Genomic DNA, 16,556 nt, shown 5'->3' with positions numbered 1-16,556 from the left:
GAGAATTCAATTTAACAAAAAATATTTTTAGAGCAGCACATTCCACTTTTGGTGTATAATGGTCACAGGCAGAATCCTTTAAAACTTATCAATTTATGCAACACTTTATAGGTAAAGAAAAAAAACCCAAAGCATCTAAGTAGATCAACTAGACATTGTGTAAGTCCTATAGATAATCAAACATATATAATTTTTTAAATATAAAAAACTAGAGTTTGCTTTAAAAGCAGCTTAATTTCTCTGAACAGGCTCATGTGAACAGAACACTATGTTATGGTGTCAGATAGCAATCTAGTTTCATTCTTTTGCATGTGGCTTTCCAGTTTTCCCAACACCATTTATTGAAGAGACTTTCCTTTCTCCATAGTTATATTTTTGGGTCCTTTATAGAAAATTAGTTGCCCATACATGTAGTAGGATCAGAACATTTTAATAATAGTAATGACTATAAAATTAACTACCAAAAAATGGGGAGGGTGTAAAATAATAGCTTCTTAAAGCACATACAAAGAAGTGGAAATGTTTATCAAATAAATTAATATATATAAAGTAATTCTATAAACCTCTTCTTAAAAGGAAATCCATTGTAGGGTATACAATGGATGGAGACTAACTTTTCCAAGATTATAAGCAACTATAAAGGGGGGGAGAAGAGATTTGATTATATATGCCTGTCAAAAATCATCTACACTAATAAAAGAGTAAGATGCAAATTGACCGTACCTTAACAACACCCACCAGCCAATCAGGCGTGAGTATACAAATTAACCCAACAAAGATGGTGGGTTAATTTGCACATGCAGGCACTGAGTGGCTGGGGGTGGGGCGGGATGCTTGCGTCATTGCCATGGCGACGACGCAGGCATTCCGCACTGCCCCAGTCACTCCAGGCCTCTGGGTAGCGTGGGAAGGCGGAAAGGTGGCTCCTGGCTGGAGCGAAGGCGGTGCCGGCAGCCAGGGTAAGGAAGGCCCATTCTTGCACGAATCTTCGTGCATCGGGTCTCTAGTTATTAATAATATTAAAGAGAAACAATTCACACAAATAATAAGAATAAGAAAAACATTGCAATCCCAACATGTAAACCGACATAGGCATCATTTACAAGATGTCTAACCACACTAATAATCAAAGAAATTCAAATTTAAATAAGAGTGAGGAATTTTCCCTTATCAAATTGGCAAAGTTAAAAAATGAAAATACTAAATGTTCACAAAGGCAGACTTGGATGCTTTCACTCCCTGATGGGGCTTCTTTCTGAAATTCAAATGCATTTTTTGACAATCAACATATATACAAAGGAAATCAATGAAATTAAAGCCAGTCTTATAAATAAGGATTTAATTAGAGCATTATTCATCATAACAAAAACTTAGAAATAGCCTAAAAGTACAAAACTGGGGGAGTGGTTAAGTGATCTATAGTACGGTGATAATTTGGAACCACTTAAAAGCAACAGTTGAGGCAATGGAGTATGGAGGCCTCTGGTTTTAACCAACGGCTATACTCACCTCTACTGAGTAGGACATTTCTTCATTACAGTTGTCATTGATTTTCTCAAATAGTTCTTCACATAACTACAGAAACAGAATGAGAGAGAGATGAAGAGCATGAATCAAAGAAGCACTAAGTTACCCAGGACTGTTACACAAATTAGTAAGACAGTTTTAAATACATTTTTCCTATCTATGTAATCCCTCAACAACAGCATCTCAACAATGTTTCCTTAGAAAGAAAGCCACATTTAGAGGAAGGGGAGGAAATTATGTCTCTTATAGTGTTATGTCATTAGCACATTTAATTTATGTAAATCCAACTCTTCATACTATAATACAGTAACAGTAATTCTACTATCAGAATTATTGTAGCAGTAAAACTACTATTCAACTATATTTTGCACACACATTACTTACTGTGACATATAAATTTTATTATTATAAATTGTCAGTTACTACATACATTATAAATGTATACATACATACACACACATATACAGAGAGAGAATACACACCATTGGGAAGGGATAAATGAAGGTATTTTCAAGAACCATTTTGACTATAAAACTTTCCCCTTTACCTCTGTCTTAAGACTACAAACCTTTTACGAGAGGCTACTCTACTACACAGTGACATTTCTAACAGAAAAAATTAATTTTTATAGATCAGAAAAATTATAAAATTTCATTCTTCCTACCCCTTGAATTTATTTAAAATGTGATAAGTTTTTAAAAGAATTAACAAAAATCTACTGAATTTTCACCTGCTATATATTCAGTATTAAGGAAATTGATATACATTTGTAAAACTATTCATTTGTGACTTCCTAGAAGTCTTAAGTAGAATTTAAAATTTATTATGAAAGGCAGTTTCTAGCCCTGGCTGACGTGGCTAGTTGGTTAGAGCATCGGCCTGCACACCACAGGGTCAAGGGTTTGATTCCCAGTCTAGGGCACATAGGGCCTGCGAGGGAGGCAACCAATCGATGTGTCTTATATTGATATTTCCTTCCTTCCTTTCTTCCCTTCCTTCCTCCTTCCCTCCCTCTATCCCACTCTCTCTCTCTGAAAAAGCAAAGGAAAAAATATCCTCAGATGAGGAGGATTAACAACAACAACAACAAAAATAGGCAGTTTCTAAATAATAATCGGCCTTCGGACTAAAGGGTCCAGGGTTTGATTCCGGCCAGGGGCACATGCCTGGGTTTTGGGCTCAATCCCCAGTAGGGGGCATGCAGGTGGCAGCCAATCAGTGATTTTCTCTGATCAATGATGTTTCTCTCTCTCTCTCCCTCTCCCTTCCTCTCTAAAAATAAAATATATTTTAAAATATAAAAAATAAAATAGTCTACAATACTATCAGAAAAGATATGTAATTATACAAGAATTTTAGTAACAAACAAATTAAAGGAAAAAGGAGAAACTCAGTGTGGTAATAGATAAATAAATATGACTATTTAGTATAACTTGGCATAATTGTAATCTATAATTATTTTATTGCCCAAAAAGTATTATATAGCAGTAAAAGTAGAGACTCCAAAACTAACTTTCCTGCATTTGGATTCTGAGCAAGTGACATGACCACATGCCTCAGTTTCCCCATCTGTAAAGTGAGGATAATAATAGCACCTACCTCTTAGGGCCATATGAGGAGAATTAGATGAGCTAGTATTTGCCAAGCACTTGACCTGTGTTTGGCACATAGGAAGTGCTTCAGAATGTTTTCTCTAATTAGCATTGTAACTGTTGCTATTACTATAAACAGAGAAGGACAAATCCCAAATATACAGGATGTGGCAAAAGTAGGTTTACAGTTGTATGTGAAATAGTTTTTTCTTGTATTATTTATTAATTATTGTATTATTTTTCACACAAACTTCTGTAAACCTACTTTTGCCCCATCCTGTATGTCTTAATAGAGAAATCTTTTTACAGAAAAAAGATATGTATGTTAGTATGTCCCATTTTTTTCTAAAGTTTTTCTTATCTTTGTTACTAAACATTTCAATTACATAGCTGAATTCAAAATTAGAGTCCACTAATCTATCAGAAAAAGTAGCAATTGCTTCTGTATTTTATTCTCAAAATATAGAGATGGTCACACTAGGCCTATAGTAAAACAACAACAAACAGAAAAACACACAAACAAAAAACCTCTTTAAAATTAATTCCAAATATCATTAATAAAAGCCATATACCTGTTATTTAAAAAGAAGTTTCTTCTAAATACTGATGTCACAACTCCTCTCCATTTCCAAACAATATAAAATCAAAAGACTAACTGCTCTTAAAAAAAAAATATTTCACTGTTCAAGCTTAAAGGGATAGTATTAAACTAATACAATAAAAGGAAAGTATCTCTAAACAAGGTGATCAAAAACAATCAGATTCTTGCCCTAATCAGTTTGGCTCAGTGGATAGAGCATTGGCCTGTGGACTGAAGGGTCCCAGGTTCGATTCTGGTCAAGGGCATGTACCTTGGTTGCGGGCACATCCCCAGTAAGGGGTGTGCAAGAGGCAGCTGATCGATGTTTCTAACTCTCTATCCCTCTCCCTTCCTCTCTGTAAAAAAAAAAAAAAAAAAAAAAATCAATAAAGTATATTTAAAAAATAATAATTTTTTAAAAATCGGATTCTTAAGGGGTGATCTATATATGGAGCTTAAAAAAAAAATCAGAGCAACAACATTCATTAAGTGTCTCCAGGATTCAGAACAGAGCTTGTTACATACTCTCTCTTTTTGAAGAAGCTGGTAACACTGTTCAAAAGATAAAATAACATAATATTGGATACATAGCAAAACCTTTTCAAAAAAATCAACTTTCCCACCTTTAAAGTAGACATGTATATATGTCAATCTCTTCCACTAGACTGTTAGCTCCTCTGGGGGAAAGGGAGAGGTGATTTATCTTCATGCCTAGTATGATAGTCCCTGAATAAACATTTGCTAAATAAAAATAATTGTTAAAGCCATTGAAGACTAAGAGTAATGAGGAACAGAGGTTTTTCGTTGTTTTTTGTTTTTTACCTGTGGAATGATGCCAGCCTGGCTTTCTTCTTGTTTACCCATCATTGTGTAAGATTTCCCAGCACCAGTCTGCCCATAGGCAAAAATACAGACATTATATCCCTCAAAGGCATGTAAGAGCATTTCCTTTCCAATGTCATTGTACACACGGTTTTGAGATGCAAAACAGGGATCTTCAGGCTATAAAGATTAAAAGGAGAAATAAATGACATTTTATTCATATTCTTTCCTATGCTTATTTGATTACTGCTCTAATAAATCCAAGTGCTTTGAATCAGATTATCACCTAAAACATATATTTTTAAAGTTTCCTCTACATGTTGTTTATTTTTCTAATTTTATACGCACACATGCACTATTAGAGTTATCCATTATCCAGGTCAGCCATACGTAAAAATATCTACATGAAATTATCTAACATGATTACATTTCATTTTCCATAACTTTACAAATATCACTCTTCCATTCATAGGGTGCTCCAATAAAATTTTCTTAAGAGGAAATGGGACTAGAAGATCAAAGGTCAAGTCCACATATAAAAATACTTTTTGAACTTGTTACCGGTAGTACGGCTATATCTCAACACAGCTTTCAGTGAAGAATGTTTCCAACCCCTTGCCTAGACCCTTCCCTTGCCAATTAGGCTTTATCAATGAGGTCCTACAGGTTGGCGACCGCTGGTTTAAGGAAACCTTTGGAGCAGCGGTCGCCAACCGGTGGTCCGCGGACCACTGGTGGTCCGTGAGGTCCGAAAGGTTGGTGACCGCTGGTTTAAAACATCTCCTTTTCCAACACAAAATTGGAAAAATAACTAAAGAATAACAAGGAGATGCAGAAGCAAACTCTAGTTTAGGAAAAAGCCCTAGAAGCCAGCAAGACTGAGGGTTCTATACTGAGTAAGGATACTGCGAAGGGCCCCACTCTCCATTTTCCTAGATGTTGGTAACCTCTGTTTTTCTTGTTGGACCTGAAGGCTCTTTCGAAACACATTAAAAAACCCTTCAAGCCCTGCTCCTCTGCAGCACCATGAGTATACTCACCGAGGTGTGAGACCAGTAGGAGTAGTCGAAGCTGAAGGACTTTGGAGCTTCCTTTGGGTTCTTTGGGTTAACAATACCTAGAGGATGAAAATGTTTTGATTTTATAAGTCACTCAGTTACTGTTCTTTAGTTCAACATGATGTTATATGGTAAATTCAAAACATCCAAATCAGTAAATTACTGCTGAATCTAAATAGGGTACTCAAAAACAAAAATAATCTCATTTTTAACAGATGAACTACATATATAATTTGAAAATAATCAGACCAGTAACATTCACTAAGTGTCACCAGGATTCAGAGCAGAGCCTGGTAGACAGTAGGTGCTCATTAAATAGTTTATGACTGAATCCGAGGTAAGAAAGCAGCCAAAATCTGGAAATGGGCCATATTACTATTCAAGGTGCTTCGTAAGGCTTCAAATATTTCAACACATCAGAAATAAAAATTAGAAAATTACTGAATCAATCTAGCCACTATTTAAAACAAACTCTTTTTAAAGCTCTATCTACTTCAGAAAAGCTTTTGGTAATAAAGCATTCATTGGAAAGATAATCTTATTTCTGAAATCCACAGCTGAAACTAATACGTAAGTGATCATATATGTATGTGTGTACATTTGTGTATATGAGTGTGTACAGTGGAATCACAGACCATTAAATCTTCTATAGGATGTTTTTACAGCAAAATTACTTTTTGACTGAAAAGCAGGAAGTCTCACTGCCCATATTAACAGTGATTTGTCATGTGATTAATCCTGTCCCAGTTCACTTCAGGGACTGACTGCTGAGGCTTAGCCTCTGTCCCTTTCTCATACACATAAAGCGCTGGCTCCTCAGATTTCACATGGAATAGAATCCTTGTAACATGTGTTCATGAAACCTCCTCAAAGACCAGACATCTAGACCAACCTACTTCTCTAAGGCAGGGCCACATCCCAGGGTATCAGTGAGATCAGGATTAAAAAATAAATCTGACCAGAGCAGCTGTTGCTCGGGACACAAATAGCAACAGTTGCTACGGTGCTTAGTTCTCTCTCTTGCTCTTGCTGGATTCCACTGGGTACGGCCACGCACTTACGTTCCAACCTCAAATGCTGAGAGAGTATTACTAAGGCTCACACTGCACACAGTCATGTGACAGGGAGACATGGTTCTAGAAAGAACATCTCCCCCCACAAAATGGTAACTTAAACAAAGAAGAAGTTTCTAAACAAAAGACATTACATATAATATTTAAATAACAGCCAACATTCATGGAGTACTTCCCCAAGCTGTAAGTACTTTCTATGTACTAACCTATTTAATCCCCCCAACCACTCAATAAGGCAGATGCTTAATTATCTCCATTTAATAGATAAACCATCACAAAGAGGTTTAAATAACTTACCCAAGGCTACAGAACTAGCTAGTGCCAATCCAGGATGCGAACTTAAGAGAGTTTGGCTCCAGAGCCCACTCTGAGCCAAAATACTCATCATTTCAAAGCTTATTCCCTACATGCAGCACTGCCAGTAAGCATCTTTAATGAATATGCACACATATATGTGTGAGTATGCACATATATTATGACTACCCCCTAAAAGTATATCACAAGCATTAATACTCTTCTTACCCATTTAAAACTAGGAACTTAATGATTATAGTTCCTAAAACATGAAAGACCACAAACAAACTCTACCAAGCGAAAAGGAAGTTAGTGTCATGCTGCATGAACCACATTCCAGGTTTCAGTGGCTCAGCAATAAGGACAATGACGAGATGAGACATAGGATAGGACTTCTGTAGTCTTCACCATTAAAAAAAACATGGTTAAAACGAACACTTCTAACCTTTAGAAAATTTGCTATTATAAACCTTTTAAGCATGTTTCATTAAGTCTTTTGTTGGTTTTTGTTAATCCTCACCGGAGGATATTTTTTTCCATTGATTTTTTAGGGAGAGTGGAAGACAGAGGGAAAGACAAAGAGAAACATGGATGTGAGAGAAACACATTGATTGGTTGCTTCCTGCACGCGCCCAACCAGGACCCAGGCCCGGGAGGAGCCTGAAACCAAGGTATGTGCCCTTGACCCGGAATCGAACCTGGGACCCTTTGGTCCACAGGCCAATGCTCTATCCACTGAGCCAAACCTGCTAGGACTCATTAAGTCTTTTAATTGGTACCAATTCTGCCAAGAACAACGTAAGAAAGATGTAGTTTTCAGATCCTACCCCTTTGTTTTCTTTCCCCTAGTAAAGAAAAAGAAAAACTATACCAGTGAGTAATTTCCTTGATACACACAAAATCCTATTCCTCAATATTCACTCCTCCCAGATCGTTGAAATTTCTGAAACTAATAAATGTTCCTAGCTTCCAGCTTTGACACCAAGCTGCTTTTTAAACAAACCCTTTTTAAAAACATAAGTTAATCAAAATATAATTTTAAAGTTATTTACATAATAGTTATGTCAGCCTGGCTGGTGTGGCTCAGCAGTTGACTGTCAACCTATGAACCAGGAGGTCACGGTTTGATTCCCAATCAAGGCACATGACCAGGTTGCGAGCTTGATCCCCAGTGTGGGGTTTGCAGGAGGCAGCCAATCAATGCTTCTCTCTTATCATTGATAAGTCTATCTCTCCCTTCTACCTTCCTCTCTGATCAATAAAAATATATTTAAAAAAAAACAAGATTAAATTTCCAAAATATTAATTTTTTTTAAATTCCTAAAAAATATTCTTTAAGACACCTCAGAACATGCAAAATTCAATATTGTTGTTACCTGTTTTAAGGGGAAAGTGTAAGCAGAAAGCCTTTGAAGGTATGGGTAATTTCTATGTTAGGTTTGGTAGTAGTTATAGGGTTGTTTTATAGTATTCTTTATATTTATATATACACTAGAGGCCCGGTGCACGAAATTTGTGCACGGGGGAGGGGGGGTCCCCTCAGCCCAGCCTGCACCCTCTCCAATCTGGGACCCCTTGCGGGATGTCTGACTGCCGGTTTAGGCCTGATCCCTGGGCCGGCAGTCGGACATCCCTCTCACAATCCTGGACCGCTGCCTCCTAATCGCTCACCTGCCTGCCTGCCTGATCGCTCCTAACTGCCCCCCCCCCCCCCCCCGCCGGCCAGCCTGATCGCCCCTCACTGCCTCTGTGTGATGGCCTGATCGCCCCTAACTTCCCCCCCTGCTGGCCTGGTCACCCCTAACTGCCCCCCGCTGCCTGCCAGGTCGCCCCCAACTGCCCCTTCCCTGCCGGCCTGGTCACTCCTAACTGCCCCCCCCCCCCACCAGCCTGGTCACACCTTACTGCGCCCCCTGCCGGCCTGGTCGCCCCCAACTGCCCCCTGCTACTGGCCTGGTCACCCCTCACGGCCCCCCCACCGGCCTGGTCGCCCCACCCAGCCTGCTGTTCAGTCATTTGGGCATCCCTCACTAACCCCCCTGCCGTCCTGGTCATCCCACGCAGCCTACTTATGCAGTCATTTGGTCGTCCCTCACTAACCCCCCTGCCGGCCTGGTCGTCCCACGCAGCCTGCTTGTTCAGTCATTTGGTCATCCCTCACTAATGCTCCTGCCAGCCTGATCGTAGGCAGCCATCTTGTGAGCTGCATAATACCATTTTATTATATAGGATTGTACTGTCTTTAATATTTCCTGATAAAAGATTAAGAAACCCCAGAACTCTGCAAATGAAAAAAACTTACAAAAAATATTAATGACAGCACTTGAACTCATCATAAGTCCACTATTACTTCCATGGACAATGAATCAATGTTTTCAAATGTGCCAAAGGACTTTTCTTTTTTAAAATGTTTTTATTGATTTTAGAGAGAGAGGAAGGAAAGGGATATATAGAGAGAAATATCAATGATGAGAGAGAATAATGATCAGGTGCCTCTGCACACCCCCTACTGGGGATCGAGCCTGAAAAACCTGGGGACTCAACCACTGAGCAACACCGGCAGGGCCCAACGGACTTTTCTTTCTGAATTAGTAACAGTTGAGATCTAACCCACTTCCTTTAACACAAATAAGAAATAGGATATTTCCAACCATTAATAAAAAGAGGAGGGGGAAAATGGCAGGGAAGGTGGGGGGGTTAGAGATCAGCCAAAGGACTTGTATGTATACATATTAGCATAACCAATGGACACAGACACTGGGGCAGTGGGGGCTTGCCCTTGGGGTGGGAATGGCTGGGGGGCGGAATCAATGGGGAAAAAGGAGACATATGTAAAACTTTAGACACTAAAAAAGAGAGAGAGAGGAGAGGGGAGACAGTACATTTAATTAGAAAGGTTGTAAGTTATACATAGCAAAACCTTTACAAAAAAATCAACTTTCCCACCTTTAAAGTAGACATGTATACATGTCAATCTCTTCCACTAGACTGTTAGCTCCTCTGGGGGAAAGGGAGAGGTGATATGAACTCAAAGGACCAGCAACAGTACCTATATATCGGTATCTTTTAATATTCTACACATACGAAAAACAATAAAAATATATTTAGATTTTTTTGGTGTGATCTTGGGTATTGTTTCACTTTTGTGTCCTCTTAAAAACTGAGATAATTCACGGGATTAAATATGTAAAGCACTACACAAATGTTAATTTCCAATAAGAGGTATTCTACCTTGTTTTTCTTTTTTTTTTTTCAAATGAGTTCAAATGCATTTTATCTTTAGACGACCTACATGACAGATTATTCTTTTTTTTTTTTAATTCCGTCATTTCTTTCTTTCTTTTTTTTTTTTACTTCTCTATTGATTTCAGAGAGGAAGGAAGAGAGAGAGAGAGAGGTAGAAACATCAATGATGAGAGAGAATCATTGATCGGCTGCCTCCTGTACGCCCCCCACTGGGGATCACGCCCGCAACCTGGGCATGTGCCCTTAGCCAGAATTGAATCCAGAACCCCTCAGTCTGCAGGCCAACGCTCCATCCACTGAGCCAAATCAACCAGGGCATGACACATTATTCTAAAAACAATGCCTCTGCTCCAACTATATCAAGGTCAAAATAAATAAAGAGCTCAAGATAACATCAGTCCCACTGTCCTAGGCCTCATGTGTAGATGGAAAGCAGCAGCCAGGTGCTCGCTTCGGCAGCACATAACTAAGATTGGAATAATACAGAGAAGATTAGCATGTCTCCTGCACACAGATGACACACAATTTCATGAAGCGTTTCATAGTTTTTAAAAAAGAAAAGAAAAACAGCAGCCAGTTACAATGGCAAGTGATAGATCCAAATTGCCAAATTTGTTAACATTTTCCCATTTCTAAGCCATCCTTAAAGAAAATCTTATTTGCGTCACACCATCCTCACGGAAGTGCTGCAGAGCAACCATGCCATCTGTTTTCACCAATAAAGAACGGGAGGTTTTGAAATTAGCATGGATGTGCTTGATTTGCTCTGCAGCCCATCATAAAAGGTTTTACTCGTTCTGGTCTCTGTTCTTCAAGTCTCCCTTTGATTGATTTCGTGTCGTCTTTGACATACTTCTTGTAGGCTTCTTTTGTGAAGCTGGTTTCCTGCACGTGATGGTTCATGAAACTATCAACCAGTGATTACTGTGCTTTCAGTACCTTTGCCCTCAGTAGTCATCACGTTTAATAAAAACCTTCCACCCATACCCCATCAAATGGTGTCTCATTCTCCGAGGTTGCCCACTCTCACTTCTCAAGTCATACTATCGCTTTAAAAATTTTACTGTACTTTGTTAAATCCTCTGTAACACTCTTGAATCCTTTCTTGTTCTGTGACAAGAACCTGGATCGGGTTGAGGCCTCCCTTGACCTCCCCGCGTGCCACCCAGCATCGAAATGACCACTTTTCCCACAAGGAATAGACTTTTTGAGGACTGAGTCAGAACATAACTCTTATTTTAAGTGCTATATACTTCATATTGCTTTATTTCCTATAAAATCACCTTTTCATAGCTCTTTTCAAGGTCCCTTTTAAACTCCTCTGCACCTGAGGCTTCTTCTCCAATCAAGATTTCTCTTATATTCCAGACCTGGATTCACCTCTACAAGCAACTTTTCACAGGTGATCTTGGAGTCGCATTTGACTTTTTTCTCTCACCTTCCACCTCTTATCTATCCTGTCAGCTCCAATTTCAAATGTACCCAGAATCCCATGGCTTCTTACCATTACCATCATATCACCCTGGGCCAAGCCACCATCTCTCTCACCAGGATGACTGTAATACCTCCTGACTGGGTTCCCCGCCCCGAGCCCTGGAGGAGTCTAATCGCCACATTGCAGGCAGTGAGCTTTCTCAGACATCCTTGTCAAGGTTCTAGTGAAAACCTTTCAATGGCTTTCCATCATACATCGAATAAAATCCCAGGAGGGTTTATAATGGCTACATCTCCCACTTCCTCTCTCCAAAGATTCACCGGTCACTCCAGGTTCATTGGCCTTCTTATTAAAGACACAGTGTAATTATCACTCAGGGACTCTATTTACTGCTCTACCAGGAATGCTATTCTACCAGGTAATAGCCCACTCCCTGACTTCATGCAGGACTGAGAAGGGAGACTGCAGTAGCGCTGGGAAATGATGTGTAACAGGCATTACGCGGTCAAGTGCTTCAGAGGAGACGTGCTGGACTGGAGGGTTAATGTCAGTTAGGGTCTATGGTGTTTTACCCATAGGAAAAAGAAAGCTATTAGAACAGTGGTTCTCAACCTTCCTAATGCCGCAACCCTTTAATACAGTTCCTCATGTTGTGGTGACCCCCAACCGTAAAATTATTTTCATGCTACTTCAGAACTGTAATTTTGCTACTGTTATGAATCGTAATGTAAGTATCTGTGTTTTCCGATGGTCTTAGGCGACCCAGCAGCTAGCAGGGTCGCCTAAGACCATCGGAAAACACAGATATTTATTATCCACAAGCAACTTTTCACAGATGATCTTGGAATAAAATTCATACCAATAAAAGTGGTATGAAAAGGTGATTTTATAGGAAATAAAGCAATATGAAGTATATAGCAATATGAAGTATATAGCACTTAAAATAAGAGTTATGTTCTGACTCAGTCCTCAGTGATGGTCTACTTTTTACATTACCTAAGACCATCAGAAAACACAGATATTTACATTACAATTCATAACAGTAGCAAAATTACAGTTATGAAGTAGCAACGAAAATAATTTTATGGTTGGGGGTCACCACAACATGAGGAACTGTATTAAAGGGTCGCGGCATTAGAAAGGTTGAGAACCACTGTATTAGAACTTTAAAAAAATCATGCACCCACTCAAAGTCAAATCTTCTCCTGTCACCATTTATTAGAATCCCCTACTCCTCCCACCCCCTGGGTGGTGGGCACACGGTGCAATATACAAATATTGTAAAATAGAAACCCACACCTGAATCTATATGTTCACATTGACCAATGTCACCCCAATCAATTTAATAAATAAATGTTAAAACAAACAAACAAAAATACTACATTACAATGGCATCCAACTAGACAAGTCCATTTTCCTGATCTTCTGCCTTGTCTTCAATAGTCCCTGTGCCTTTGCTGTCTGTGCTTTTACTCAGTATGCTCAACTCTCCAATTATCCCAAGTCTGAATTGGCTTCCATGCTAATAATCTTTCTAAAAAAATGGCGGTTGTAAAAAAAAAATCTCAAGATCCTATTTTAAGAAAGGAAAAGTTAAACAGCCCTTTCATTCATTGGACACATTCACTGAGCACATTTATTAAGTATAAACTATGCACCAGGCACTGTGCTGGGGATGTAATGGCAAGCAAGAGTTATTTCTATCCTTCTGGAGTGGATAGCTAATGGAGGAGACAGACCTATAATCACACAAAATACAGAGTTCGGAGATAAAAGGTGAGAGCAGGGGTGGTTATTTCTAATAAGAGTGGGCAGGCTGCCACCTCTGAGAAGGTGATATTTAAGCAGGGATCTGAATGACATTTGAGGAACAGGTATGACCACCAGTGCAATCAGAGGGGCAGACATTGACAAGGTGTGAAATCACATAGCTAGCCAGAGGCCAAATTCCTTGTGGCCAGTGTGAGGGTTGTGTGTTTTGTTTTTTTAATTCTAAAAGCGATAGAAGCCAAGGAAGGATTTTAAGCAGAGGGGGTGACATAATCTAATTTACTTTTCCAAACTATGACTGGCTACCGCACAGGAACAAGAACAGGAAGAGAGAAACAGGAGGCTACCGCAGTATTGACTTAGATAAGAGTGAAAATGATAAAAAGTAACTGGATCCAAGATAGCTTGTGAAGGCAGAGATGACAGGACTTACTGATGAATTACAGTTGGCCTGTAAGAAAGAGAGGCGAGGCAAAAGGGACCCCAAACTAAAAGAATGAGTAAGAATGAAGGAAGAACCACTTTAGGTGGGTAGGGAGGAAAAATAAATATTTCTGTTGAAATACTTCTTAGGCTTTCAGAGTTAAGTTAGCAGCTGGGCAGACAAGCCTATAGTTCTATAGAGAGATCCAGGCTAGAGAAATGGATTTGGTAGTCACCACCCTCAATGACATTTAAAGCCTTGAGCCTGGGTAAAATCACTTAGGGAGTCTGTCTTCTCTAGAGACAGAGAAGAGCTCAAAGAGAAGAGACAAAGTCCTGGTTCACACAGGAAAGCAAGGAAGAACGGAGAATGGCCTGTGAGTAAGGAAGGCAATCAGGAGAGCATGGGTGCTGAGAGCGAAGAGGCGGGAATGTTTCAAGGATGAAGTCAAGCTGTATTAGCTGCTACTATTACAATGCTTACTACCATAACCATCCTCTGGATTCCCTAGGGGAAGGTGTCTTTGTTCAGGCCACATCCTGACTTCCCCCAAAACTCGCTCTGCTCACCCTCACCTCTGGGCTTGGCTCCCTAACACTATTCAGACCTTGTCTAGTTTCAATGCTGTTTTCTTAAGTTTCCCTTCATATATCAGAAAGACAGCCTCAAAACTGAAGATCTTATTGTATCTTTCCCCAAGTCCAAAGGAAAGATGATCCCACCTTTATCCTCTCCCTACATCTTGCACAGCTTTCCCTTTCCATCTTCAAATGTTTTATTCCTCATGCTGTGACTGGCATTTCCTTAGGAGAGCTGAGGAGTGAAGACCAGGACAGCATCTTCCATGTAAAGGCTTAGCCAAGAGAAATGGAAATGCCTTTAAAAGGACTATCATAAATGTTCCATAGGTTTGCATTTACTGATGAACCCCAGGACCATCTTCTCTTTTGTGGAGTCCCTTCAAGTCAATAGCCTTACACAATTCATTAAGTCCCTTAATTTTACCCTTTTTTCCCTGCCTTCTTTCCTACTGTGTTACTTCAGCATACAGATGCAGAAATAATGTTTTAATTACTAACCATTAAAGAACAAGGCAGTCAAAACAAAATTGTACTTAAAAGCCGTTTATTCTCCAGAATAATTTTGTTTATCTAAATCTCAAAGTCTCTATGTAGCAATTATACTGATGTTGGCAAACTACTAAAGAATTTGCCTACAACTACAATTAACATATCAGTGTGGTAACACTGTAACTTTATATTAACTTTTCTATCACAGCATGTGTGGGGTTTGTTAAAAATCCCAGTGACATCTTCAGCAAACTTTCTCTTCCAAAATCTTCCCATAGCCAAAATTAAGAAAAATGGCACACAATAGAAGTATTTTGTACACCATTTATATCCCAAAACCATAAAACCAAAACCCATAAGCAGCCCCCTCCCTACTCAGAATAATGTATTTCCAGAAATATAATAAAGTGGTAAAGCATATTGCCATAAGGAGAATTTGAGCAAAAGACCTATAATTATAACATTTCTTAATTATTTAAAATAACAAACTTAGATTCCAAATCTTATAATCAGGATAAATGTACTCTATGTTCATGATATACTCAATCCCTTCGTATTAAAAATAAACATACAATAAGAAGAAAAACTACCAGCTCTATTAGTGTCACAATTTTATTAACTGGGTATAAAATAAATATGCTAACTATAATAAATATTAAACAAACTCTGTTAACAATCATTCTACTCTTCCTTAGCAAATGTTTGTTAATTTTTATGTATTGATTTGAGAGAGAGACATCAATTTAACTTATTTAGGCATTCATTGGTTAATTATTGTATGTGCTCTGACCAAGGATTGAACCTGAAACCTTGGCATATTGCAGGGGTGCGGAACCTTTTTTCTGCCAAGGGCCATTTGGATATTCATAACATCATTCGTGGGCCATACAAAATTATCAACTTAAAAATTAGCCTGCTATATTTGGTCAAACATTAAATTAATTCATCCCTAATGTCTTTGCAAGGCCAGACCAAATGATTTCACTTGCCTTATGTGGCCCTCGAGCCGGAGGTTCCCAACCCCTGGGCGTATCGGGATGATGCTCTAACCCCGTGGTTGGCAAACTGCGGCTCGCGAACCACATGCGGCTCTTTGGCCCCTTGAGTATGGCTCTTCCATAAAATACCACAGCCTGGGCGAGTCTATTTTGAAGAAGTGGCATTAGAAGAAGTTTAAGTTTAAAAAATTTGGCTCTCAAAAGAAATTTCAATCGTTGTACTGTTGATACTTTGGCTGAGCTACCCGACCATGGACTAAGAAAATGTTGAATGATTTTGACAGGAGATCATTTGGAAGGCCTCAGCTGGCTTTCACTCAATCTAAATGGAACAAAGCTGTCTGAACTAATATTAATATCCTTTTTATTCATAATTTCCCTACATCAAGAAAGGACATTAAAATAAATTTTAATCTGCCTTAGCTGGTTTGGCTCAGTGGACAGAGCGTCGGCCTACAGACTGAAGGGTCCCGGGTTCATTCCAGTCAAGGGTACATGCCTGGGTTGCAGGCTCGATCCCCAGTGTAGGGCATGCAGGAGGCAGCCAATCAATGATTCTCGCTCATCACTGATGTTTCCATCTCTCTCACCCTCTCCCTTTCTCTCTGAAATCAATAAAAATATATATTTTTAAAAACTTTTAAAAAAGAAAAAAATAATAAATTTT

At 39.0% G+C, this 16,556-nt stretch overlaps 1 protein-coding gene and 1 non-coding gene across 4 annotated transcripts in view; one reads left to right on the top strand and one right to left on the bottom strand.

The window, feature by feature from the left end:
* The window catches only part of KIF1B (kinesin family member 1B), a 140,130-nt gene that overhangs the window by 97,844 nt on the left and 25,730 nt on the right, over positions 1 to 16,556 (bottom strand). For all 3 annotated transcript variants that reach the window (XM_054721227.1, XM_054721225.1, XM_054721226.1), the window contains exons 3-5: positions 5,562 to 5,638; positions 4,522 to 4,701; positions 1,510 to 1,575 (exon numbers count right to left, since the gene is read on the bottom strand). In XM_054721227.1, coding sequence (XP_054577202.1) covers positions 1,510 to 1,575; positions 4,522 to 4,701; positions 5,562 to 5,638 — 323 coding nt within the window. The remainder of the gene's footprint in view (positions 1 to 1,509; positions 1,576 to 4,521; positions 4,702 to 5,561; positions 5,639 to 16,556) is intronic.
* LOC114235250 (U6 spliceosomal RNA) lies at positions 10,636 to 10,741 on the top strand. The gene has a single exon (XR_003621436.1). It is a non-coding gene; the product is annotated as a U6 spliceosomal RNA (small nuclear RNA).

Source organism: Eptesicus fuscus, chromosome 9 (assembly GCF_027574615.1).
Source record: "Eptesicus fuscus isolate TK198812 chromosome 9, DD_ASM_mEF_20220401, whole genome shotgun sequence".
Lineage (NCBI taxonomy): Eukaryota > Metazoa > Chordata > Mammalia > Chiroptera > Vespertilionidae > Eptesicus > Eptesicus fuscus.
Note: the sequence above shows the minus strand (reverse complement) of the source record. Positions and strands in the feature narration are given on the sequence as shown.